This window comes from Hipposideros armiger, unplaced genomic scaffold, assembly GCF_001890085.2.
Source record: "Hipposideros armiger isolate ML-2016 unplaced genomic scaffold, ASM189008v1 scaffold_310, whole genome shotgun sequence".
Classification (NCBI taxonomy): Eukaryota; Metazoa; Chordata; class Mammalia; order Chiroptera; family Hipposideridae; genus Hipposideros; species Hipposideros armiger.
Window position 1 is genome coordinate 852,642 of NW_017731660.1, and position 23,836 is coordinate 876,477.

A 23,836-nucleotide genomic window follows, 5' to 3' on the forward strand; every position below is an offset into this window, starting at 1 on the left:
AGACTCCTGGGAGAGGAACCTGCTGCCCCCAGTCCCCCTGCCAGGCTAGGTAGGACTGTCCATACAGAACAGGTCATGTGCAGAAGGCATGTTTGATCTCCTGCGAGCATTTTCAGATGTGAGCAGCTGTCATGTTGGGTGTGTGTGTGAGTGCAAACTGTGTACTCTTCCTTTTAATAAAATTTAAACTTCAGCTTGTGTCCATTGACATGAGCTGTTACTGAGAGGAGGGCAGCAACTCGTCTGCCACTTAGGGTGACCGCTGTGCTGCTTTGACCCATCAGTCCTTGAGGAAATGAGGGGTTTGTAGCCATAAACTTCCTGTGTCTTTGGTTTTTGTTTTCTGTTGTTTGTTTGTTTTGGTGGATGTTTTGATACTTATTGCACAACCCTGCTAAACAAATAACTCATTTGCTTTGATGAGGTCAGACCTTCTGCGGTGAGAGCCTCTGCTTGTCCTTAGGAACTGTTCCTGTTCCCGCTGGGCGTCCATGGGACATGGTGGACAAGAGGCTGTGAGGGCACCATGGTGGCTCGGGGGCCTGACAGCCTCTCTCACCCACAGACCGCTCCCCGTCCCACCCTAGCCCCCTGAACCGCTCGGCCTCCCTCAGCTACCCGGACCGTGTGGACCTCTCGAGCACAGCGCTCTTGGCAGGCAGCAGCAACCAGCTGAGCAGCTCCGTCCTGGGCCAGTACGTGTCTGACTTCAGTGTCCGGGCGCTCACAGACCTACAGTACATTAAGGTGAGCTTGACCCATGCGACCTCTGGCCTTGGCCATGCCGCAGGAACCAGCAGCTCACCCGCTCCCCAGCACACCCAGCAGGCATGCCGCCTTCTGCCCTGCACCTCACCCTCCCACAGACTCCCAGATGGCTCGTGGCCATCCTCTGGACTCACATCCTCCTTCCTGCTGGCCTCATGCAGAGCTGATCCCCAGGCCTGCTCTCTGTGACTGTCCCCCCACCCCCACCCCCAGCCTCAGGCAGGGCTGACCCCAAGGCCTGCTTTCTGTGACACACGGCCTTCCCTCTTGCAGATCACCCGGCAGCAGTACCAGAATGGGCTGCTGGCCTCGCGGATGGAGAACTGCCCTCAGCTTCCCCTGGATGGGTGCACCATCTGCACGGAGAACCTGGCCGAGAAGCCAGAGCTGCCCGTGGTGGACGAGACCACAACTCTCCTGAACGAACGCAACGCCTCTCTGCGCAGAGCTTCCCCTGAGAGCACCATCTGACAGAAGGGCCCGGGGCCCCCTGCCAGCTCCACAGGGGCCGCCCCAGTGGGCCCACATGAGGACAGGGAGCCCGTCAGGCCAGACGGGGTGCAAGTGGCTTGTCTAACTGAGCAGCCATGTGGCCCCCAGTCCACGGGGGAGCTGACCTCTGCCAGGGAACTGTGAGCAGCTCAGAGCAGCGGCTGCCCTGCCCTGGACCATGGGTCCTGGGCAGCCACCATGAGCATGGTGTTTTTTTTTACTGGAGACTTTCTAAACTAGGCTTATTGCTCCTCTTTAAAAATATCATCTGGGGAAGGGAAGACAGGGTTAAGGAACATTATATTAAGAAATTGTTGTTTTCCACAAAAACTTTTAAAGGGGTGGGGTTTCTCACCCTGGGAAGCAATAGCCATAATCTGCTCCCAGCCACAACCTTCTGGCTGTGCCCCCGACTCAGGGAGCCCACTTGTCCTCCCTCATCCTCCAGAGACGGGGTCCCAGAGGCCCAATGGAGGAAGGCATTCTCTTGGGAGGACAGTTCTTTCCAGGAAGCAAAGAACCAAACAGCACTGAGAACAACCTGACATGTGCACGGAGGCTTGTCTAACGTCACTGAGGCCAAGGGATCCGGGCAGCTATGACCAGGGACAGATACTCCCAGCTGCAGAGGGGCATGCCTGCTCCTGTCACTTGCTGGATCCAGGAATTTCTGAGAACTCTGCTGATGGGCTCTCCTGGTGAGTTTGGGCCAGTGAGACTCACACCTCTGTCCCCATAGGTTCACCTCACATCTGCCCCTTTGGACAAGTCTCCCCTTGTAATGGGGCTGACCCAGGTGTTAGGCAGTGTCTCCCATCTTTCAGATTGCTCACCCCTGCTCCCCAGGCTGCCCTCACTTTTACCAAAGATTTCCCCCTGGGTGGGGACAGCATCTATGTTCGCGGTGACTTGGCTGTGATACTCCTTTCAGTTCCAGGAGGGAATCTGGTCATGGGCATCTGCGTTGTTAGCAAGTGATACCATCCCTTCCCCACCCCACAACCAAAGTCCAGTCTAGTCAGTGACCCAGGAACCCTGCTTTCCAGACTCCCTACTTCTAATCCCAAACCCCAACGCCTCTTGGGGGCGGAGGATTGAGGACATGCAGGAAGCCAGCCTCGGTAGGTTCTGCATGCCCTGTCCTCTGGCTAGGCTTACCTGCCCTGTTCACACACTCCCAGAACCCAAGAAAGGTTCCCACCTCAAAGGCACACAACCGGCAGCCCTGTGTCCCCCATGTCATAACCCTATGGTGAGGTGTCATCCTGGCCTATGCTGAAGCTGGTGGTACTGGACCCCCAGAGCTCCACACCCACGTGAACTCTGGCCCTAGCGCCTTTCCCTGGGGCTGAGTCAGGCCCTGACGCACAGCTCTAGGCTCCCCATTCCTGGAAGGCTTTGGGACCAAGGACCATGTTGGCCCTTTTGTCGGGTGGCACAGTTGCTGGGGCCCAAGATCAGGTGAGGGCGGCTCTGCAGGCCTTGGGCCTGAGTATTGTCTGTTCACTCCTTCCGCAGCCAAGTGCTCTGCGCTTCATTCAGGTGCCTGGAGAACCCTATGTCTTGGGACCAGGTAATGTCTTGCACCAAGTATGCCTGCCCCTGGCCAGTCACAGAGTTTATTCCTAAAGGTCTGGAGAGAAGGTGATGACACTCATGGGTTCTCAGACACCAGACTTTTGTTTCCTGTTGGGGGACCCCTTAGTTTTCTACAGGAGCAACTTGCTTCCCGAGTTCACACGGGAGCTTGCAAAGTGGTGTTCCTGAGACCTGAGTGCCAGGCGGGGCCAAGTGCATTGGCCTGAACCGAGTGAGTGTGTGTGAAGTACAAGGAGTGGGCACACACACTTCCACAGCTACCTCTTTGTGCACACACAGTTCCTATCAACAACGCTCCCTCCTTCCCTGCCCCTCCCTTCCCTTCCCCATTTATAATCTCTTCTTGCAGAGGGTCGTAATTACTTCCAGATATTACTGGTCCATGACTTCTTCCTCCCAGTGCAATTTTTCACTTCCTATTCCAACCTCTGATTCCTGGGCTGAGCCCTACCTTGGAACTGGCCCATCCCTGCACGTCTTCCTGTGTAAGGGAGAACTGTGCAGATGGCCTCCAAAGGAGTAGGCAAGTCACAGCCACCGTAGCAAAGAACTCTTATTTATTTTGCATAAGATTTTAATTTGTATATTTTTGTGATTTATTTTGGCATTGTTATGAGTTTGACTCTCGGGGAGTTTTGTTGTTACGACTCTTGTGTCTTTTGTCAGAAAATGATAATATTTGCTAAACAATATATGGAATTTATTTTTTGATTGGTAATAAAAAATGAAACATGAAATCTTGGTGAGTCTACAGTTTACCTATTTGAGTTCTGTCAATATTCGGTACCTCTCATAGAGCTAGAAGTGGCTGTGATTAGTTGTCACCTGTGTGAGGGCAAGGGGCAAGTATTCTATAAGGGCTGTTTAGCAGTAAAAAGGAGGCAGCAATGTAATTTACAGCACATAAAATTAAGGTTGTCATCACAGGAGCTGCTGGACATGCATGGTAAAGGTGCTCGGCGTGAGAGGGACACCACGGGGTCTCCTGCCTGCGGGTCCTGGAGGGGCAGCTGGAATGAGCATATCAGCCCTCCTCTCTCTCCCCTGGGGGCTGAAGGAGAAAGGAGCTTGATCCAAAAACAGGATCACATTGTTTTATAACATGCAGTTGCCTTTTCGTCCACCCATGGGCTAGTCGTGGTCTCAAAGTGGGAGTGCTCATCCCCGAAGTGCCTGTCTGAGACTGAGTGACCTTACTACATCCACTCCTGCGATGCCCATAGGTGCCTCAGCTGGGGCGTGACTCAAGCCAGCGGTCTTCACAGCAGACAAATTGGGGGGAATGTTTAAAGAGAGAGTCACTTACTTGGGTTGGCAGAAAGAACATTCCAGATAAAAGGAATTACATGCAAAAATTTGTGTATAGGAGGGAAGAGTAAATTTCATCCATCCACCTGTTCCACACCAGTGCCACCAGCCCCTCAGTGAGTTTAATGAGGCAGACCCCCTAGGGAGATAGTCACACAGGGACCCTTGGATTTGCGGTCACCTCTGCCAGCAACACTTTTCCTCCAGGGCTTGTGAGGCTCACCTCCTGCTCTATCTAAGCCTCTATGCAAATATAACCTTAGAGAAGCCTTCCCTGTCACCCTACATAAAACAGCTCGGCCCCAATCCTGTCTCCTTTTGTTTTTCTCCATAGTATTTGAATGCCAGATATTAAAATACGATTTGAACATTTCCTGTTGTCCCCATACTAGAACCTGAGCTCCAGGAGGGCAGGTACTTTCTTATTCCCACTTAAGTTCCAGCACTAGAACAGGACCTGGTACACTGCAGGCACTCAATGCAGGAAATACCTGTCCAACAAATGAAAATGAATGAATGGGTCTACAATAAGTACTGGATGCTACTGGGTACGAGTACACAGCTCCAGTAACCTTGACCCACTTAGTCAAGATGGTCAAGGAAGACCAGCTGGAGTTAATGATATTTGCAGACTTGAGAGAGAAGCAGGAATTAGCCAGTGAAGCCACAATAGCTATGGGTTTAAAATTCAAACATTTAGATAAAACATAGAAATATCTTGAACCGAATAACCAGTAAGGGAAATGGAGGGTCAACGAGGGACTTGAAGGTCAAGTAGCCACTGATGCTGTGACTAACCAGGGGGGAGGAAGAAGCTGGTGAAGTACTGTGAGCCTCTTACTGTTACCGGGAGGGCACTCCTGAGCAGCTGCCCTGCACTAGATCATTTAGGTCTTTGCGTATTGACAGTTTTCCGAGTGCGATCCAATTGCTTCAAGTGTCTGTACAAAGGCTTTCCAACAAAATGAGTTATAGGTCACTTCCCTAGGGAGCCTGGGACCAAGGAAGAAGTAGAAGTGCAGTGACAGATCCAGGCATTCCTGACAAGAATGGCTGGGATAGGACGGGGGTGTTAGGTCGCGTTCGAACTCAACATCCCTGCTGAGTCACGCTTCATTTTTACCCTGGAAAATAATAACATGAAGTAGAGGCGAGAGTCCAAGGTTTCCTTTTTTTTCGCCCAAGGGCTGCGTCTTCGTCCCCGGACCTACAGCGGGGTCGGGCTACATCAACAAGCATCTTACGGAACCTTAGCTTCCCGGTGCCCAGTCCCGGTTCTCCTTTCAGTCTTCCCTGCCTCAAGGTCGGGGCCTTACCTCAGAAAGCGGCACGTCTTCCTCATACCGAGACCTCCGCCTACGGGGGCCCACTCTGTGTTCCAGCCAGGGCCCTCCCAGAGCTGGAGGTGTGGCGCGGGTGGCCACACCTCGGCCGGAGCACCCTGTCCACCCCGGGGGCTGTCAGCCCCGCCCCCGGCCCGCCCCCGGCCCCGGCCTGCCCCCGTCCCCGGCCCGCGCCGCTTGTTTACGCCCGGGCGCAGCGTAGCGCCTTGGGCCCGCCCCCACGCACCGCCCATTGGTGAAGGGGGCATGAGGCCGACGCCGATTGGCCGGAGGAGGCGGAGGTAGGCTGCGCGGAGGCCGAGAGCGGGCAGCGGGCGATGGCGGTGGTGGTGGTGGTGGCGGCGGCGGTGGTGGGGTGGTTGGGCTGGCTGCTGGCCGCGCTCTGCCTGGGCCACGCCGCCGGGGAGGCAGCGCCGGGCCCGCGAGTGCTGGGCGTCTGCCTGGAACAGGCCGGGGCCGCGGGCGCGGTGTGGGCGCGCGGAGGGGAGGTGTTGGCCGCGCCGGAGGCCACCTTCCGCCTGCGCCTCTTCGGCTCGGGCTTCGCCAACAGCTCCTGGTTCTGGGCGGCCCCCGAAGGAGCGGGTTGCCCCGAGGGCGGGCCGGTTATAGTGCCCGGTGAGGCTCCGGCCTCGACGGGCGAGTGGCGCGCGCTGTTGCGCCTGCGCGCCGAGGCCGAGCGCCCACAGTCGGCGTTGCTGGCCGTGCGCGGGGAGCCTGGTGGCACGGCAACCGGGGAGGCGGCAGCCCCCGTAGGCGAGTGGCACGCGCTGCTGCGCCTGCGCGCTGAGGCCGTGCTCGCGGAGCCCAGCGGCGAGACTGCCGAGGAGGCGGCGCCGCCCTGGGTGCTGGGCCTGGGGGCGGCGGGGCTGCTGGCACTGGCGGCGCTGGCGCGGGGCCTGCAACTGAGCGCCCTGGCACTGGCGCCGGCCGAGGTACAGGTGCTGCGCGAAAGCGGCTCGGAGGCGGAGCGCGCGGTGGCGCGGCGCCTGGAGCCGGCGCGGCGCTGGGCGGGCTGCGCCTTGGGCGCGCTGCTGCTGCTGGCTAGCCTGGCACAGGCTGCGCTGGCGGTGCTGCTTTACCGCGCAGCCGGCCAGCGCGCCATGCCCGCTGTGCTAGGCAGCGCTGGGCTCGCTTTCCTCGTGGCCGAGGTGCTGCCGGCCGCCGTAAGCGGGCGCTGGACGCTGGCTCTGGCCCCGCGCGCGCTGGCGCTCAGCCGCTTGGCCGTGCTGCTCACCCTGCCCGTGGCCTTGCCCGTGGGGCAGCTGCTCGAACTGGCGGCACGGCCCGGGCGGCTGCGCGAGCGCGTGCTAGAGCTGGCGCGCGGCGGTGGAGACCCCTACAGCGACCTCAGCAAGGGCGTGCTGCGGTGCCGGACGGTGGAAGACGTGCTCACGCCGCTTGAGGACTGCTTCATGCTAGACGCCGGCGCCGTGCTGGACTTCGGCGTCCTGGCCAGCATCATGCAGAGCGGCCACACGCGCATACCCGTGTACGAGGAGGAGCGCTCCAACATCGTGGACATGCTCTACCTCAAGGACTTGGCCTTCGTGGACCCCGAGGACTGCACGCCTCTCAGCACTATCACCCGCTTCTACAACCACCCGCTTCACTTCGTCTTCAACGACACCAAGCTGGACGCCGTCCTGGAGGAGTTCAAGCGAGGTAACGTCTGGGAATCGCGGAGGGGACTCTAAAGCCTGTGCCCGCACCCCCTATAAAAGGGGTTGGGGCTCATGGAAGCCTCTGGAGAGCAGTGAGACCTGTAAGTGCCCTTTTAAAGAAGATGATGACGTTGCAGCTCTGAATAACCTTTTGAAATATTTAAAGGCTGTTGTTTAGAGGGTGACACAGTGCTATAGACAGCCAAACCCCCCTTTTCTTGGTAGGTCCCCAATTTGAAGAGGTATGTCCACTAGGCTCCAAATCCCTAGCTCTTTCCCTCTCCAGGTCATTTTTGTGGGCTTTGCAGCAGGTCTAAACTCTTGGATAGAAACTATAAGAATGTAGAAAAGAGTGTATTCCCCAGGTACCTGGAAGCTGTTCTGTGCACACATATACCGGTGCACTTCAGAAATAGCGTTGGGTTCCAAGACCACAGCAAAAAAGCGAATCCAAATCTTCTTGCTGGTGGAGGGTCTTGCCTTTAATTTCTGAAAAATGCAACACCTGTGAAGCACAATAAAATGAGGGATGCCCGTGGTGTTTCCAGGTCGTCATTGTTCAGGTCACTGATGGGCTGCTGCTTCCTGAGTGCAGAAAACAGAGGAATTGAAAATACCTTTCTGTAGGTGTGGATGAAACTGTCACTTGGATTTAACCAAAAGCAACTTCATGGGTGCTAATTCAGTCTTCCCTTCAGCTGTCTTTTTTTTTTCTTTTTTTTAACTTCCCCTTTTCTAACCCTGAGTGAGGTCTTTCATGTTCTCCCTTAACTCCGCATTTTCACCCTCATGTTTGACCTTGGTTTACCTGAGCAACTCTAAGGTTGCAGGTAAAAGCACCCACCCTCCAAGTGTGAAGGTGTGGTTTCCTGTGCAATCCTCTCCATGACCAGGTGTGCTCCCCAGAGCTCCTTGACCGCCTCAAATCTGAACTCCTGCAGGATGAGCACCAGGGGACACCCCAGGAGTATGGGTGGCCTTAACCTTGAAGACTGCATAATGTGAGACCAGGAAGTGAGCAAAGCCCCCTGATCTTCCTGGCACCTATGAGGTGTCCTGGCTCCAGGCCCCCCTGGGAGGTGCTCTGAGTCCCTGATAGTCAGTTGGGAAGGTAGAGCCTTGTGACCATATGACTCCTGCATTAGCGCTGTGTATACCAGACACTAGTGGGCGTTCACATGTATCATGTCCTCATCTTGCCTAGAGGCTTGCCTAAGGAAGGTTGTTAGCTGGCTACTTGAACTCCTGTGTCTCTGATGGCCTGGGAGGCTGCTGTGGTGGCAGCTCTGACTGCTCTGCTAGAGAATCTCTTGGGTGTTCCCCGCTGCCTCACTAGAAAGTGGCCATGCAGCCCTTCTATGGGGCGGGGAGCACTAGGTGGGGGCCTGACAGAGCCTCTTAGTGGTAAGTACTCTATTTGGGCCACTGTCGTGTTCTAGGCAGTGGTGGCCTGGTGGCCAGCAGGCTGGACCTGGAGTAAGCGAGGGAAGGGCTCTTTCCATCCCACCCTGCCGCCTCCCAGTTTGAGAACCTGGGAAGGCTGGACTTGCCACCAGATGACACCTGTGAGTAGAGCATGGTGCTGCCTGAGTGCATTTCATGATCACTGACTGGTGTGGAGATCAGGGGTTTGGGGGTGCAGAGGAGAGAGGGTGGCAGGCTGAACAGGGTGCACAGGGGCCTGGAGAGGAGACCCAAGAGGGCTTTTGAAGGTGACATGGGGAGGGTTTTGTGGTTGGCCCAGAGGCTTGGGAGAAGCTGAGGATGAGGCAGAGCACATGCAGGGAAGAGGGGGGTGTGGGGTGGTCCTAGACGGTGGAGTTTGCACAGTGGCCCGAGGCAGAGTCCTAGGGGGCAGGTGACGGGAAATGTAAGTGAAGGACCCGAGTGGAGGTAAAAGTGGCCCCTCAGCCACAGGAGGGACAGGAAGCCTAAACATGAGGGGAGCAGGCATGTCTGGGGGAGGGTGGCAGATGAGAGGCTGCTGAGGAGATCCAGCGGCTCGGAATGTCCTGGAATCGGGAAGAGACCTCTTACCAAAGGAGAGTGATCAGGAGAGGAGCCAGCATACTGTCGTCTGGATCAAGCAAGCAGGGTACCCTTGTCCTTTGCGAGAGCAGGTGGGGTGCCATGGCATGGAATGTTGGAGTGCACGACCCATGAGAGGTGTGCCAGCTTGTGGACAGGCCTCCCATGGAGCGTGGCCGCAGAGCAGAAGTCAGAGAGGGTGGCTGGGCCAGGAGGCTGGGTTTACATAGGTTTGGCAGAGAGGGAGAGGCCTAGAAGGACAGCCTGAGAGATTGCCATGGTCTGGGCCACACCTGTGCTAGGCGATACTCTTGGGATTCTGGAAAGCTAAGCAGGTTTCATGTGGCCTCATGCCAACCTATAGGTACCCTACAACTATGCCAACCCATAGCCACCTTACTAAGAACTGCTAACGGTAGCTACTGCTAACAATTACTAATTAATACTACCAACAACTACCACTAACAGTAACTAACAACTATTATTAGCAGTAACTACTACTAACTACCACAAACAGTAACTACTACTAACTGCCACTAACAATCACTCCTACTAACAACTACTGGAAGCCGCTGGGGTGACTTGCAACCTGCAGGTTGAGTGGGGGCACCTCTATCCCCTCGCCGCCTCTCCTGTGGTGAGTGAGGACCACTCTTGGGTCAAGATGGCCGCCTCTTTCCTGTGACATCCTGGAGTTCTCTCTGCTGCTTATGCAGTGTGGTCCTTTGGCAGATCTCCTCATTTGTCCTCTCCCGAGTCCTTTTTAGCCTGACGCCCTTCTTCATTCTGCTTATGAAGAAAGGGCATATTGCAACCTGCATGGTGCTGAGGTTTTAGAACTTGGTTCCTGTCCTACCTGCCCAGCATGTGAGGAGCTGGTGCCTCTGAGTTCCTGCAGCTGGAACCCCTGGCATCTTGGCAGCTGCCCTTCTGGGTCCAGTGCTGTTGTGCTTCCCAGGCTAAGTCAGGGAGAGCCACTTTCCCCATGGGGTGCCCCTGGTTGGTGTGCAGACTTGAGGTGACACCATTTATCTTGTGCAAACGTTATCAGGAAGAGTGAGTACTTTGGAGCTGTGTTAAATAATGTGTGTTTTCCTTAGAGCCATCACCCCTGCTTTCTTTGTCAGCCCCTCATGAGATAGTTCAAGGACGTTCAGCCAGAGGTGGGGTTGCGGTGCGTGAGTTTGTCAGTCCCTGCTTTAAACCACCTGAGTTCTGGTTCACTGTCAGAAGCCACAGCTCTGAGGAGCCAGACTTGCTGTGGGGAATGCTAGCAACGTGCTTTCTCATAGGAAAGATTCAGACAGTTGCTTTAAAAAGCAAAAAAGAGCAGGCAGAGGAATTTAAATTCCAGCTGCATTTTTAAGAATATCCTGGAGGGCCGGCCGAGTGGTGTGATGGTTAAGAACTGGCTTGGGACGCCAGAGGGCCCTGGTTCGGATCCCACATATGAGGGCCAGTGACACTGCCCTCTACAGCTAAGATGCTCAACAACAGCTCAACCTGGAGCTGGGCTGCCGTGAGTCGCCGTGAGTCACTGGCGACAGAGTAGGCTGCAGCCCCTGTGGCAGTGGGTTGCCATGGACTACCGTATGTAGCCAGCAGCCAGCGTGAGCGGCCAGCAGCCGCAGTGAGCAGCCATCCAGAAGCCGGCGACTGATCTGCCTTGCCTGGGAAGAGCGCAATGATGGTGCCAACTTGGGCCAGTGAAGCAACGTCCTCCACAACTAGACTGAAGAACAAAATGACAGCAACTTGTCTGTTCTCCTTCCCTCAATTCCCAATAGAAATCTTTAAAAAAAGAATATCCTGGAAAGGGGGCGTTCCAGAAGAGTCCTCTAGCTTCCATATAATTGATGAGTACCCTTTGCGCCTGCTGACTAACTGAAATTCAGCTGGACAGAGCTTTTTCAGGGCTTTCTGGTGGATGTTGGTAAGATGGGCCATCTGCCCTGTCCCTCTGGAGAGCTTGCCCAGAGAGCCCACGGGCCCCGCTGGGCTGGGGCCTGGGTCTGTGTGTACGGTCTGCCAGCTTTCAGAGCCTTTTATCCCATCGGATGAGAAGAATTTAATCCCTCCAATTGCCCTTTCTCACCATTGCCTTCTGGACCCCTCAAACATTGTCTTGATATGAAATCATACGGCCACTGTTTTAGGGGCAGGTCACTGAGAAACTTTTGCCTGTTTCATAGAGGTTTGAAAGTAAGGGAGAAGTGAGTCTGTTCTGCAGGTAGCCCCTGCCAGAGCGAGTAGCTTTCTGGAGGAAGGGAGCTGAAACGGGTCCTCTGGTCGTGGATGGCCAGCGAGTGCCTGGGAGTCTGGGCTTTAGTTCCACAATCTGAGAAGACTGCTGGCCAGAATTGTGTGTCATGCCTTGGCCTTCCTGACACTTGTTTCGTGGCAGGGCCGCTATGGCCCCTTGTAGAAATGGAGCCACTCCCAGCAGAAATATGAAGGGGTGGAAAATGTCTAGGAACGCTGTGTTCCCCATTCAGTGCCCAGCTCAGCCGCAGTGGGCAGATCCTTCTCCAGGGACCCTGGTTTTTTCCTTCAGAAAGGAGGACACAGTGTAATGTGGTCATTTTACCTTCCATTTCTGTCTGAGGATATCAGAGCATCCTCTAGAACAGGTCGGCAAACTGCGGCTCGCGAGCCACGTGTGGCTCTTTGGGTACGTACATGTGAGCAATTTTTTGTGTGATGTTTTCTTATTTTAATAGATATAATTAATACTATTACTTGTTATGATATTACTTTAAATTTTCCTTATTTGTAAAAATATATTTATGGCTCTCGAATAATTTTTAAATTGTTGTGAAGGACAGGATTGGCTCTTCAGTCTCAAAAGTTTGCCGACCCCTGCTCTAGGAGAAAAAGAAGGATGTTTTCTTTCCTTTAGAAGGTCCCTGAGGGGAGGGTCTCCTGAGACCTGGTCTGTGAGGTTGAGAATGGACTCCAGAGTCAGCTGCCTGGGTTCGAATCTGGGTTTGTACTTGGGTAGGTTACTGACCCTCCCGTGATTGCATTTTGTCTGCATGCTCTAAAATGGGAATAATAATATATGCCTCTGAGAATTGTTAGAGGGCTCAGTGCGTTACTAAGTGAGGAAAGCCCTTGGTGGTCAGCACACAGTAAGCACTACATATGTTTTAGCCTCTGCACGCAGGCTGTGCCTTACAACTGATGGCATCTCAGATTTGATGGCATGCAGTGTTACCTCCATATTCTTTACAGCCTCATCCTTTCTTGACCTTCTGGTTAGTGGTCTAATAATAGTACAGTAATACCTTTCAGTCTTGACATTTGCATTCCACCCACCCACGTATACCCAATCTATTAGGTTTAGGGGGTGGGGTTGACACGGATGCTGAAGGAATGGGTGCAGCATGCCAATTAGAGTTCGAAGAGTGTGCTTATAAACTTAGTGCATTGTAATTATGTATAGGATGACTTACACAAAGAAGGAACTCAACTGTCTTCTTTACCAAGATTCTTGAAGCATGGACCTTACTCTATTTGCGCAATCTGTTCTCACTGGGAACCAGGGTGCAGTTGGGATGCGTCTTCGAATCTGGCTCTGTGGCCCTGCACAGCCCAGTTGTCACTGTTCCAACCTGAAATGTGCTTTAGGTGGAAACACCAGACTTCAAAGACTTGGTACAAAAAAATAGAACATCTATTAATATTTTTATGTTGATTGCATGGTGTAGTGATGTTTTGGCTGTATTGAGTTAATTACAATATATTATCAATTTCACCTGGGCCTTTTTTTTTTTTAAGATTTTTATTGGGGAATTGGGGGAGGGGAACAGACAAGTTGCTGTCCTTTTGTTCTTCAGTCTAGTTGTGGAGGATGTCACTTTACTGGCCCATGTTAGTATTATCATTGCGCTTTTCCCAAGTGAGGCAGTAGCTTGCTGGCCATTGGACGGCGGTTCAGGCGGCTCACGAAAGCTCACGCCCGCTGCTGGCCAGCCCCACTGCAGCCTATGCCGTTGCCGGTGACTCACAGTAGCCCAGCTCCAGGTCGAGCTGTTGTTCACCATCTTAGCTGTAGAGGGCGCAGCATCACTGACCCTCATGTGGGATCTGAACCGGGACCCTGCTGCTCAGAGCTGGCGTCCCAAGCCAACTCCTAACCAATGTGCCACTTGGCCGGCCCTTTTTTTTTTTTTAATATATTTATATTCCTCTTTTTTTTTTCTTAAACTTTATTGGGGAACAATGTGTTTTTTCCAGGACCCATCAGCTCCAAGTCAAGTTGTTGTCCTTCAGTCTTAGTTGTGGAGAGCGCAGCTCATGTCCAAGTCCAGTCACCATTTTCCATCTAGTTGTGGGGGGACACAGCTCACCATCCCATGCAGGAGTTGAACCGGCAGCCTTGTTAAGAGCATGCACCCTAACCAATTGTGCTATCCGGCCGCCCACCAGCTGGGCCTTTTTTAATGGAGCTACTCAAAAATTTTAAATTACTTGTGTGTCTTGCGTTGTTTCTTTTGGACAGTATAAAGTTTTATAGATGAAGAGTAGTTACCTGAAGCAGAGTAAATTCCAGAGGTTTCCCCAACATTCCCTGGCATTGGGCATTTTTTCAAGTTTACGTTTCCGTACTAAACAAACAGGAAGCCAGCCAATCATGAGGGACAGGAGGGGGACGCTCCCACAGCTGGTCCCACACGGCTGGCTCTGACTGGGCAGTTACCATGTACTTTCATCTCCCCTGCTTAGACAATCCCAGGAAAGCCTGCATTTCAGGAGTCGGTGTCTTGTGTCCACAATCTGTCTGATGCATCCTTGTGTAAGTCAGGTTCATGGCTTGAAGCCACGCAGACGCAGGTCTCACTGCAGCTCTGCTGCCTCGTGGTGGCCTTGTGAGGTGAACGCAGTGTCTGGGATTTAGCTTCCTGCCTGTGGAGTACCAGTGCCTGGCACCTTGTAGGGACACAAACATCATTGTCTGTCCTTTCAGTGGGCTTGCACCAGGCAGGAATAAGAAACATGGGAGACCCCAGCATGCTGTAACAGGTGCGTTTCCTCCCCCAGGGAAGTCCCACCTGGCCATTGTGCAGAAGGTGAACAACGAGGGTGAAGGCGACCCCTTCTATGAGGTCTTGGGCCTGGTCACCTTGGAGGACGTCATTGAGGAGATCATCAAGTCCGAGATCCTGGACGAGTCTGAGGACTACCGTGAGTTTTGCCTCCCATCAGTTTTCTGGCCACTGAGATGTGTGTTTTAGGGCGACGGGTTTCAGGTCTGAGCTGTTGCCTCCCTGCAGGAGGGCCCACCCTTGTGCCTGATGCAGAGCTGTGGGGGCTTATCCCAGTGCCTGTGTGGGACTCTGCCCTTGGTGGCCTTTCCCAGTCTCTCCTTACTCCTTTTACTTCTCAGGTGCTTTTGTGCATTACAGAAGTGTCTTCTCAAAGACCCTGCTCTTCACTACTGAGAGGGTCTCCCCAGGACCTGACTCTGGCCCATGGGTGTGTCTTAGAAGCGTCTGCTTCTTAGGGTGGGTGGCAGGGCAGACGCAGATCCCATGCTTGATGGATGGGGCCTCACGTGACTTGTGGGACACTGGGCTGCGTCCTGTGCACTGTCAGGTGAACCACTTTGCTCATGTGTATGTCCCACAGTGCGGCAGCTTTAGTTCTCACTGCTGCCATGTATCACCAGCGGCCCCCAGTGTGCATGCCTGGGGATGGGCTCCCAGTGTGAATGGGCTCCCAGTGACCAAGGGTGTCTGTCACTTTGTTGCAGCTTTGATGTCATGTCAGCATTACCTTCTCGCAACTCCAAGGAGAGGCACAGTCCTTTCCTGTACTCCTCGGGGTGTAGCTTAAATGGGGGCTGCTGCCCATCCTGGGCCCCAGGGTTACTGTGTGGTGGGAATGGCAGCCAGGCACCATCCATGGAGCAGTGGCACAGATGTGTCCCCAGGCTCGGATCTGTCTCCCAGGCCTGTGGAGGGGCGTGAGCAACGTGCCCTTGGATTACTTGTGTTGCCAGGAGGGCTGCAGGTACCTAAGTTGGCCTTCTGCTCACCCATTATCCCAGGAGACTCCACGGTAGGGAGGAGGAGGAAGCCAGTGTGTCTGAGCGCCCCTGTCAGGCGGAAGGAGGAATTCTCCTTGTTCAAGGTGTCCGAAGATGAGTATAAAGTGAAGATCTCGCCTCAGCTGCTCTTGGCCACCCAGCGCTTTCTTTCCCGAGGTGAGGGTGGAGGGCGGGCCTGGGCCCTGCTCCCTTGCTCACTGTGGGTAAGGAGACCCCAGGGCAGACACCGATGGCACCCGTTCCCAGTGAGCAGGCGAGTGTCAGGAGACCCCATGCTTCTCCTGCAGCCCTGTCAGCAGAGACACTCGACACTCTCAGGGCACCTGAGGGGGCAAGGCTGGTGCCACTTGTGCGAGCCTTGGCTGGTGGGTACATGTGGCTGCCTGGTGGCTCTCGTGTTGGGGAGGGGACTTAGCTCCTGGACCAGCCGGGAGCACCAAGGTGGGCATCAGGAGTCAGTGAGGTAACGCAGGCCACCCTGGGCCCGGTGGACACTGTCCCTTTTGTCTGCAATGGGCAGAGGTGGACGTGTTCAGCCCACTGCGAGTGTCCGAGAAGGTCCTGCTACATTTGCTGAGGCACCCCAGCGTCAACCAGGAGGTGAGGTTTGATGAGAGCGACCGCCTGGCGGCACACCATTACCTGTACCAGCGTAGCCAGCCGGCGGACTACTTCACCCTCATCCTGCAGGTAACCAGGAGCCTGGCAGGGACAGCCCTGTGAACGCGGGATGGGGCCACTCCTGTGCTCCCCTCCTCCCCCGGCAGCAGGGTAATCCGCGCTTCTTTGTCTCCCTCCCTCCACCTCCCAGGGCAGGGTTGAGGTGGAGATTGGGAAGGAGGGCCTGAGATTCGAGAATGGGGCCTTCACCTACTATGGCGTGTCTGCCCTGACAGTGCCGTCCTCGGGTAAGCTGCAGCCCCTCCTGGCCCAGGGTCCTGTGTCCCTTCCTCCAGCGCCACGTCTACTGCAGGGCGGGCGGCTCGGGCCTGCTCACTTTTGTCCTCTCTGAGCCGCGCAGGGGACAGGGGCAGGGGCAGCTTCTTTTCACGGCTCATCTTTGCTGCTCACTCTCATCCCTGTAAAACCTTTCCCTGGAGAAAGTGTGTCTGCCAACTCTCCAAAGTTCCTGGCCACAGTCCCTTTCCAGGGTGATTTGTGGGGTGTGTCTTAGAGGCTGTGCAGTTGTTCCCTCCAGGGCGGGGCTGCCCGTTCCCAGCACAGCCTTGCCATTACTGGTTGTTCCTTTCGCTAGTTCACCAGTCCCCAGTGTCCTCGCTTCAGTCCCTCCTGCAGCCGGAGCCAGCCGACGGCACCCACTTGTCCGCATATTGTCCTGACTACACCGTGAGGGCCCTTTCCGACCTGCAGTTCATCAAGGTAAGGTGATTGTGTGGGCTTCTTATTGGTGCTGGCTTCCAGCCAGCCTTGTGTCCGCCAGGGGCTAGACCCCCTGGTCACCAGTTTGTGTGAATTGAGAGTAAAGTCTGATGGAGTCCGAGACTTCCCAGTCAGTGAAAACCTTGAACTACTCTGCAGGACCATGACCTTGGGTCCCCTGAGACCCCTCTGACACCACTGGTCTGGTCCTGTCACTGGGCCTTGGCACCTGGGTTCCTTCTGAGAGCCTAGAAACACTTTGCTTGATTCTTGTCTCTCTCCTCAGCCAGCTTGCGGTTGTCGCTTTCTGCTCATCCTGCCGAATGTGACTTTCTCCCCTGATTTGGGTGCTCATGGGCAGGAGGGATGTTATGACCATGTGTCTCATTCTGTCCTCCAGGTCACGCGGCTGCAGTACCTCAATGCACTCCTAGCCACGCGAGCCCAGAACCTGCCACCGTCCACCGAAAACTCGGACCTCCAGGTCATCCCAGGCAGCGAGACCACGCTCCTCGGCAACAGGATGCCCGTGGCAGCAGGTGAGCGCATGTGGTCACATCCGGCAGTATCGACCCAGAGGTCTCACGCCCGTTGTAGTCCCTGTTGCTGGCATGCACAGACATGGCTGTCTGCCCTACGTTCTTCCTTCCTCCCTTTTCCTCCCCATCCTGTCACTCTCCTTCGTGCTGGTTTTAATAGCTCAGATATAAACCAGCGGGCACTTGAGTGTATGAAACTTAGCGTTTTCTCTCGAGAGCTGTTAGGATGGTTAAATTAATTAGAGAATATTTGCTAAATGGGAATAAGTTCAGACACTCTATTGGCCATTTAGGATTGGGTCATGTCACCTGGAAAATGAAGATTTGGGGACACCAGTGGGCCTGGCTCAGAAGGTGGGCCGTGGACACCGTCCCAGCTAGAAAGGGCACGTGCTGAGACGTGTGATCAGGTCACGTGTATATTAAAAGCATGTCCCCCACCCAGGGTCCCACTGTGCACAGGAAAACCACGTGGGAAGACACAGACCCTGTGATGTGGGTGGCAAACCCCCACTCCCAGGGCAAGGAGGGGAGATCAGAGGACTGTGAAGACTGGGCTTTGGGGAGCAGTGGTCAATGTCTGGGAACTTTCTTGTCCTTGTTATTCAAGGAGGTTCTTTTCTGGGGTTGAGCTCCTAGGTGGGGGTCGGAGATACCCCAGGGCTTGGCATTCCTGGAGGGGCTGTGGGAGGGCCTGGCTCACCCCTGCAGGGGGAACACTGAGCTCCTAGTGACACTTCCTCTGCTGGCCCTGTGCTGGTGCTTTCCTTGTCCTGACTAAAGACACTTCCCGAGGTTTGAGAGGGGGTAGTTAGGCTGTTTTCCTGGTGAGAGATCGGAGGCAGAGACGGACTTGGCACAAGAGCTCGGAGCCTGTGCATGCCCTTGGCCCCTGCTGTGGGGCCTCACGGGGACAGCTCTGCTGGCTCAGAGCCACGCTGAGAACACATGTTTTGCATAGGAGACGGGTACTTTGTGATAGGTGACCTGCAAGTGCAAGGGACAGAGAACCCCCGCAGGGCCACATTGGTGGATCAGCCCCACTGCCTCTTCTCTGGGTGTTGGGAAAGGGTGGGGTGCAGTATGTCAGTGCCCGCTGCCCCTTCTGTGTGAAGGAACGTCCATGCCACCTTCCGTGTGCCCGTGTGCCACTGCGGTGGGCTTTGATTCCGTGATGTGCCTCTGGTACAGAGGTTCACCCACCACACTAAACTTCATTTGTACGTGAGCCTTTTGCTTTGTTTTCTTACATGGGAGTCTTTTCTGGCTCTGTCTGCTACCCAGACTGCTCAAGGGACAGACTTAAATCTGAGAACGACGGTGTTCTTTTCATTTCATCTCCTACCACATCCTGGTTCTTAAAACTCCTTTTTTGGCTTCAGCCGCTCACTGGACAGTCACTTCTCTAAGGAGTAATTTACGGTGGCTCTGTGTACCATTCCCCTTTGTAATGATTTCCATCCCATTTTGTCGTCATAGTGTGGGTGATTTCTCCCTAAATGCAGCCTGACGTTTGCCCCCGTGAGGCTTGCCTGTTGTCTTTTGGCTCCTGCCTCTGTTCACTGCAGTTTCTCTGTGGGCCTGGAGGGCTTAGTGCTGCACACACATGGAGTGTCACTGGGAACACTGCTTCTCTAGTGCAGGTCAGAACCACTCTTGGAGGCCTGGGTGCTGGACTCACTTAGGAGGCATGATGGTTTTTAACTGCCTGCAGCAGGGTTGGCCAAGTGAACAAAGGGTTCTAGAAAATAAAGTTTTATTGGGACCTGCCCGTTCATTCACGGATTGTATGTGGCTGCCTTTCAGCACCAACAGTGGAGTTGAGTCATTGTCACAGAGACCATGTGACCTGCAAAACCTAAAAATATTGGCCCTCTACACAAATGGTTTTCTGACCCCTGGCTGCCATTTCAGATTTGGAGCAAATGACTGTGTTGTGTTCCTGGGCTGGGTTTCTGAGGGAAGCCCACTCGTGACTCCATGCTCCCTGCCCCTCCTGTTCTGAGCAGCAGGTGTCCATGCGCCTCTCCTTGGTTCCCTGCCCAGTGAGCGTCCATTCCCGCGGTGCTGCTGGGCGGAGGCACTGCCGGTTCAGCTCAACACCCTGTCTCCCCCATCTGTCTGTCTATCTGTCTGTGTCTCTTTCTCTCTGCTCTCTCCAGCCTTCCCAGTAGACCTTTCCCTCTTTGGCACATTTGGAAACTACAGTTGATAATCGACTGTGGACTAGTGAGCGTTTTTTGTTTTAAGAAAACACCCAAGGTAAATATTTTCACTTTTGCCTTGCTTTCCTTTCCCAGCCCTTTAGAACCACTTCCCCAGCCTGGGAGGCGTTTCTCCACGGGGTATGTGGGCCCTTCCTGTCCCATCTTGCTACTTTTCAGTTCATTTTTCTGGAAGACAAGAGATTCATGAAATGCCTGCCCAGCCTTGGACACTAACGCTCCCTCTGGGGCAGGTCCCCTTTGCCCAGCGCAGTGGCCTCGGCCTTCTGGGAGGTGGAGTCAGGCTGACCATCTTCCTCTAATCCCGGCCGGCTCTGCCTCCACACCTCCTGAGGCTCCTCTGCCTGACCTGCCCCTGCCTGCCCTAGAGGGTCATCACACTTGACTAGCTCTGATATTAATTCTTCTTCCCCCCTCTTTTCTAGGGTCCAACCACAGCAGACCTGGCCTCCCAACGGAGGAGAGCCCTGGGCGGAACCCAGGTGTTTAACTGCTTGCCAGGCAGCCCCAGGTCTGGGGATAGACCAGCTCGTGGGGAGCAGAGAGAGCCCAGCCGAGGAGTAGCTTCCTGCCAGCCTGTCCCATTCCCTCCAGGCCACGTTTTAGATGGCCCTTAGAGATGTGGGTCTTGGGCTGTCCTGGGAACCAGACGTCAGTGCCAGGAGCCTTCAGTAGGTCCTGCCTCCTCTAGGAAATGGGGGTCAGCTGGGCACAGGCCTGCCTCTGGAGGGTGTGAAAGGACCACTGTCACCTCCAGTCCCCGGGCCCAGCCTTCTCCCTGGGACAGTGCAGTGTCTGTACCTCCTTGGGCCCAGCCGCGATGTGAGTGCACGATGACTGCCTGTATGTGGCCGTGACTCTCTCTGTACTCTCTCTGCTTCTAGCCTGCCAGCTTCTGTGGCAGCACTTTCTGAACAAACTGAGAGCACGCCCATGGCCTTGGCCATAGTGAACCTTGTGACGTCCCTGACAGTGCCGTCCCTGACAGTGCCGTTTCTAAGCACGCCCCAGCCTATCCCATGTGCCAAACCTGGAAGCACGACCCCCCACAAGTCTGTGCCACTAGTCCTGCTCCCTCCTGTGGAGGCAGCTTTTCTGACTTCTCCCAGAGCCCTGGCTGGCTCCCCGGGGACTGAGGAGGCCCCTTCCTGCTGTGCCTCTGCCCGCCTTGCTTAGTTGTCACTTTATGTGTTTTAACAAGGTAACGTGTGGGAGGAAGGGCTCTTTCTGCTGCACCTAATCCTTTGTCATCAGATCCCAGGGAGACCTATGTCACACCCTCCTGTGCGTCCGTGACATGCATGGAGCGCGTGAGGGAGCGAAGGGCTGGGTAAGGACCAGGTGGATCACTGTCAGCTTTCTTTAAAAAACATGACATCAGAGTTTTTCTGTCTCTGAAACATTTTAAGCTCTGCCTTTTTCCTGTCCCTCACTCCGGGGTTTAAAGAAGTGAGAACAAGGAGGAATTCTTTTTCTTCTGGTTTACCTCTGATTACCCTCCAGCATTCAGCTGTGTAGAAGCTGGGGCATCACAGGAACCTGGGATCTTAGGTTAGATAGGGAAGGAGGAGGATTTCTGGAACCTTCCTGAAAGGAATTTGGGTCCTTATCTGGGACCAGCGGGAATGAAGGCCAAACAACAGTGGCCTGCTCACTTAGAAGTTCTCAAGGGGTTCTCTCCAAGAGCAAAATCCCAGGTGGGACACACAACATTTCGTTACCATGTTGGGGAGCTGCAGGAGGAACTTAACTCTGTCACATCAGCCAGCCTGTGGTAACATTGGTTCCGTAATACATCGTTTTGCTTAAAGTCTCAGGACCTGTTGATGTTAAGTAAAGACTGACTGTACTAGAAAATCATCTCTCCAGAACAGTGGTTTTTCACTTTGGCTGCACATAGAATCACTTGGCAAATGAAACATACCTGGGCCCACCCCCAGGGAGGGGCTAATCTGTCTGAACATCAGGATTTCTGTTTTTGAAGTAATTTTAGATTCACAGAGTTCCAGCTTCCCCTAAAGTTAACATCTTATATCACCTTGGTGCCTTTGTCAAAACTAAAAGGTTAACATGGGTACTAAAACTATGAACTCAATTACATTTACAGTTTTTCCAGTGTCCTTTTTCAGTTGCAGGATCCAGTCCAGGATACCAAATTGCATTTCGAGCTGTTCTTTTTTTGCTTAACTTTCTGTTTAGAAATAATTACAGATTCATAGGAAGTTGCAAAGTTAAGAGGTACCCTTCACCCTGTTTTCCTCAATGGTTACATCTTACGTAGTTCTAATGCAGTATCAACCAGGAGTCGGACAGGGGCACTGAGGGTGTAGTTCTGTATCATCTCGCTTTGAGTGACCACCAGTCTTGACACAGGACTGTCTCACCCCACCAGGATCTCCCTCCCAACCACCCTTGAGAGAGAGAGAGAGAGAGAGAGACACACACACACACACACACACACACACCCCGACTGCCATCCCGAATCCCTGGCAACCACTAATCTGTTCATCATCTCTGATTGTCATTTCGAGAACCATTTTCTAAATGGGATCGTCCAGTGTGTACCCATTTGGGATTGGCTCTTCTCAGCATAATGCTCTGGAGATGCATCCAGATTGTTGCGTGTGTTGACCATCATCCCTTTTGATGGCTGTGTGATACCCATGGTATGCTCATTGTCCCGGTTAACAATATCTGGGTGGTTTCCAGTTTCTGGCTGTCCCAAATAAAGCTGCTATGAACACTCATTTCAGGTTTTTGTGTAAACACCGGTTCTCTTTTTTCTGAGATAAATGTCCAGTAGTGCAATTGCTAGGTCATATGGTCATTGCACATTTTTTTAAAGAAATTGCCACGCTTTTTCATAGTGGCAGCACCATTTTACATCCTCACCAGCAACATATGAGTGATCCAGCTTCTCCGAATCCTGGCCAGCATTTGGTATTGTCATTATTTTTTATTTCAGCCATTCTGGTAGGTATGCAGCGACATCTCGTGATTTTCATTTGTATTAACATAATGGCTACTAATATTATTTGCTTATTTCACTTTGTGAAATATCTTTTCACGTTTTTGCCAATGTTCTCACTGGAGTTTTTTTTTAACTGTCGTTTTGAAAGTTATATGTTCTAAATACTAGACCTTTGTCAGTTTTTTGGTTTATATTTTCTCCCAGCCTAGCTTATTTTTTCATCCTCTTAACAGGATATTTTACAGAGCAAAAGTTTTTAATTTGATAAAGTCCAGTGTACTGATTTCTTTTATGGATTATGCTTTTAATGTCATGTCTAAGAATTCTTCACCTAGTGTTAGATGTCAAAGATTTTTTTTGGTAAAATTTTTAGTTTTATGTTTTATATTTAAGTCTGTGATCCATTTTGAGTTAATTTTTGTATAAGGTGTGACACTTAGGTCAAGGTTAAGGTTAAAATTTGCATCTTACTGTATACTGAGATTGAGCGTTTTTTATATGTTGGTGGGCAAGTCTTGTTTTCTCTTCTGGGAAGTGCTTGTTCATGTCTTTTGTCATTTTTCCATTGAGTTTGTCGTATTCTTATCCATTCATAAAAGTTCATTATATATCCTGGATTCTAATCATTTGTAGGATAAATGTATTGCAGAAAGTTCTGTTGTTTAGCTTATTCTCCATATTGTGTCTTTTGATAGTCATTCTAAATTTTTCTGCAGTCCGACTTAACCAAATATTCCTTTTTATGGTTTGTTGTGTCTTAGTGAATGCTCTATCCTATCGTCATAAAATATTCCTGTACATTATCAATCTATCTACCCAGACACACCCACATTCACATTTAATAAGTACACCAGAAATTGATGTGTGCACTACTCAATTCCCTTTATTTTTCCCCAAATGAATAGCCAAGTGTTCCAGTTCCACATACTGAGTAGCATGTCTTTCTCCACTGTTCTGCAGTGCCCTCTCATAAATGTCCATATACGTGTATTGATTGTGCAACTTTACTGGATTTGTTTAGTTTCTAATAGTCTTTTGGTGGAGTCTTTATGCCTTTCTATACATGCTATTATATCTGCAAATAGTGACAGTTTTACTAATTCATTCCCAATTTGGATGCCTTTTATTTCTCTTGCCTGATTGTTCTGGCCAGGATTCCTAGGACTATGTTGAATAGGAGTGGGGGGACACCTTTATCTTTTTCCTGATCTTAGAGGAAAAGCTTTCAGTTTTTATTGAGTATGATGTTAGCTAATGGTTTGTCAAAAGTGGCCTTTATTATATTGAGGTACTTGCCTTCTATACCCATTTTGTTAAGTCTTTAGTCATAAATGGATATTGTATCTTGTCAAGTGCTTTTTCTGCATCTATTGAGATGATCATATTTATCCTTTATTTTGTGCATACGGTGTATCACATTTCCATATGTTGAAATATCTTTCCATCCCTGGAATAAACTCCTTGATTGTG

General features: G+C 52.7%; 2 protein-coding genes across 3 annotated transcripts in view; both read left to right on the forward strand.

The window, feature by feature from the left end:
- CNNM4 (cyclin and CBS domain divalent metal cation transport mediator 4) overlaps positions 1-3,596 on the forward strand; it is a 36,477-nt gene extending 32,881 nt beyond the window's left edge. The window contains exons 6-7 of the mRNA XM_019660076.1: positions 566-747; positions 1,042-3,596. Of these exons, the coding sequence (XP_019515621.1) occupies positions 566-747; positions 1,042-1,239 (380 nt within the window). The 3' untranslated portion in view covers positions 1,240-3,596. The remainder of the gene's footprint in view (positions 1-565; positions 748-1,041) is intronic.
- Positions 3,597-5,762: 2,166 nt separating this feature from the next.
- On the forward strand, positions 5,763-22,161 carry CNNM3 (cyclin and CBS domain divalent metal cation transport mediator 3). 2 transcript variants are annotated; one of them, XR_002125980.1, is made up of 9 exons: positions 5,763-7,172; positions 14,243-14,386; positions 15,252-15,407; positions 15,772-15,941; positions 16,063-16,159; positions 16,507-16,631; positions 17,032-17,170; positions 19,333-19,432; positions 19,821-22,161. XR_002125980.1 is itself a non-coding variant. In XM_019660075.1 (8 exons), exons 1-8 carry the CDS (start codon positions 5,828-5,830, stop codon positions 19,883-19,885), a joined length of 2,241 nt encoding a protein of 746 aa, XP_019515620.1. In that variant the 5' UTR covers positions 5,767-5,827; the 3' UTR covers positions 19,886-22,161. The 2 variants fall into 2 exon arrangements, 1 of the variants encoding a protein (XP_019515620.1); XM_019660075.1 differs by lacking the exon at positions 19,333-19,432 and having other exon boundaries at positions 5,767-7,172.
- Positions 22,162-23,836: the final 1,675 nt, after the last annotated feature.

Coding starts and splice junctions, on each gene's coding strand:
- CNNM3 (XM_019660075.1), top strand. CDS start 5,828: ATGGCGGTGGTGGTGGTGGTGGCGGCGGCGGTGGTGGGGTGGTTGGGC. Junction 7,173..14,242: donor CCTGGAGGAGTTCAAGCGAG/GTAACGTCTGGG, acceptor TTCCTCCCCCAG/GGAAGTCCCACCTGGCCATT. Junction 15,408..15,771: donor CCAGCGCTTTCTTTCCCGAG/GTGAGGGTGGAG, acceptor TGCAATGGGCAG/AGGTGGACGTGTTCAGCCCA.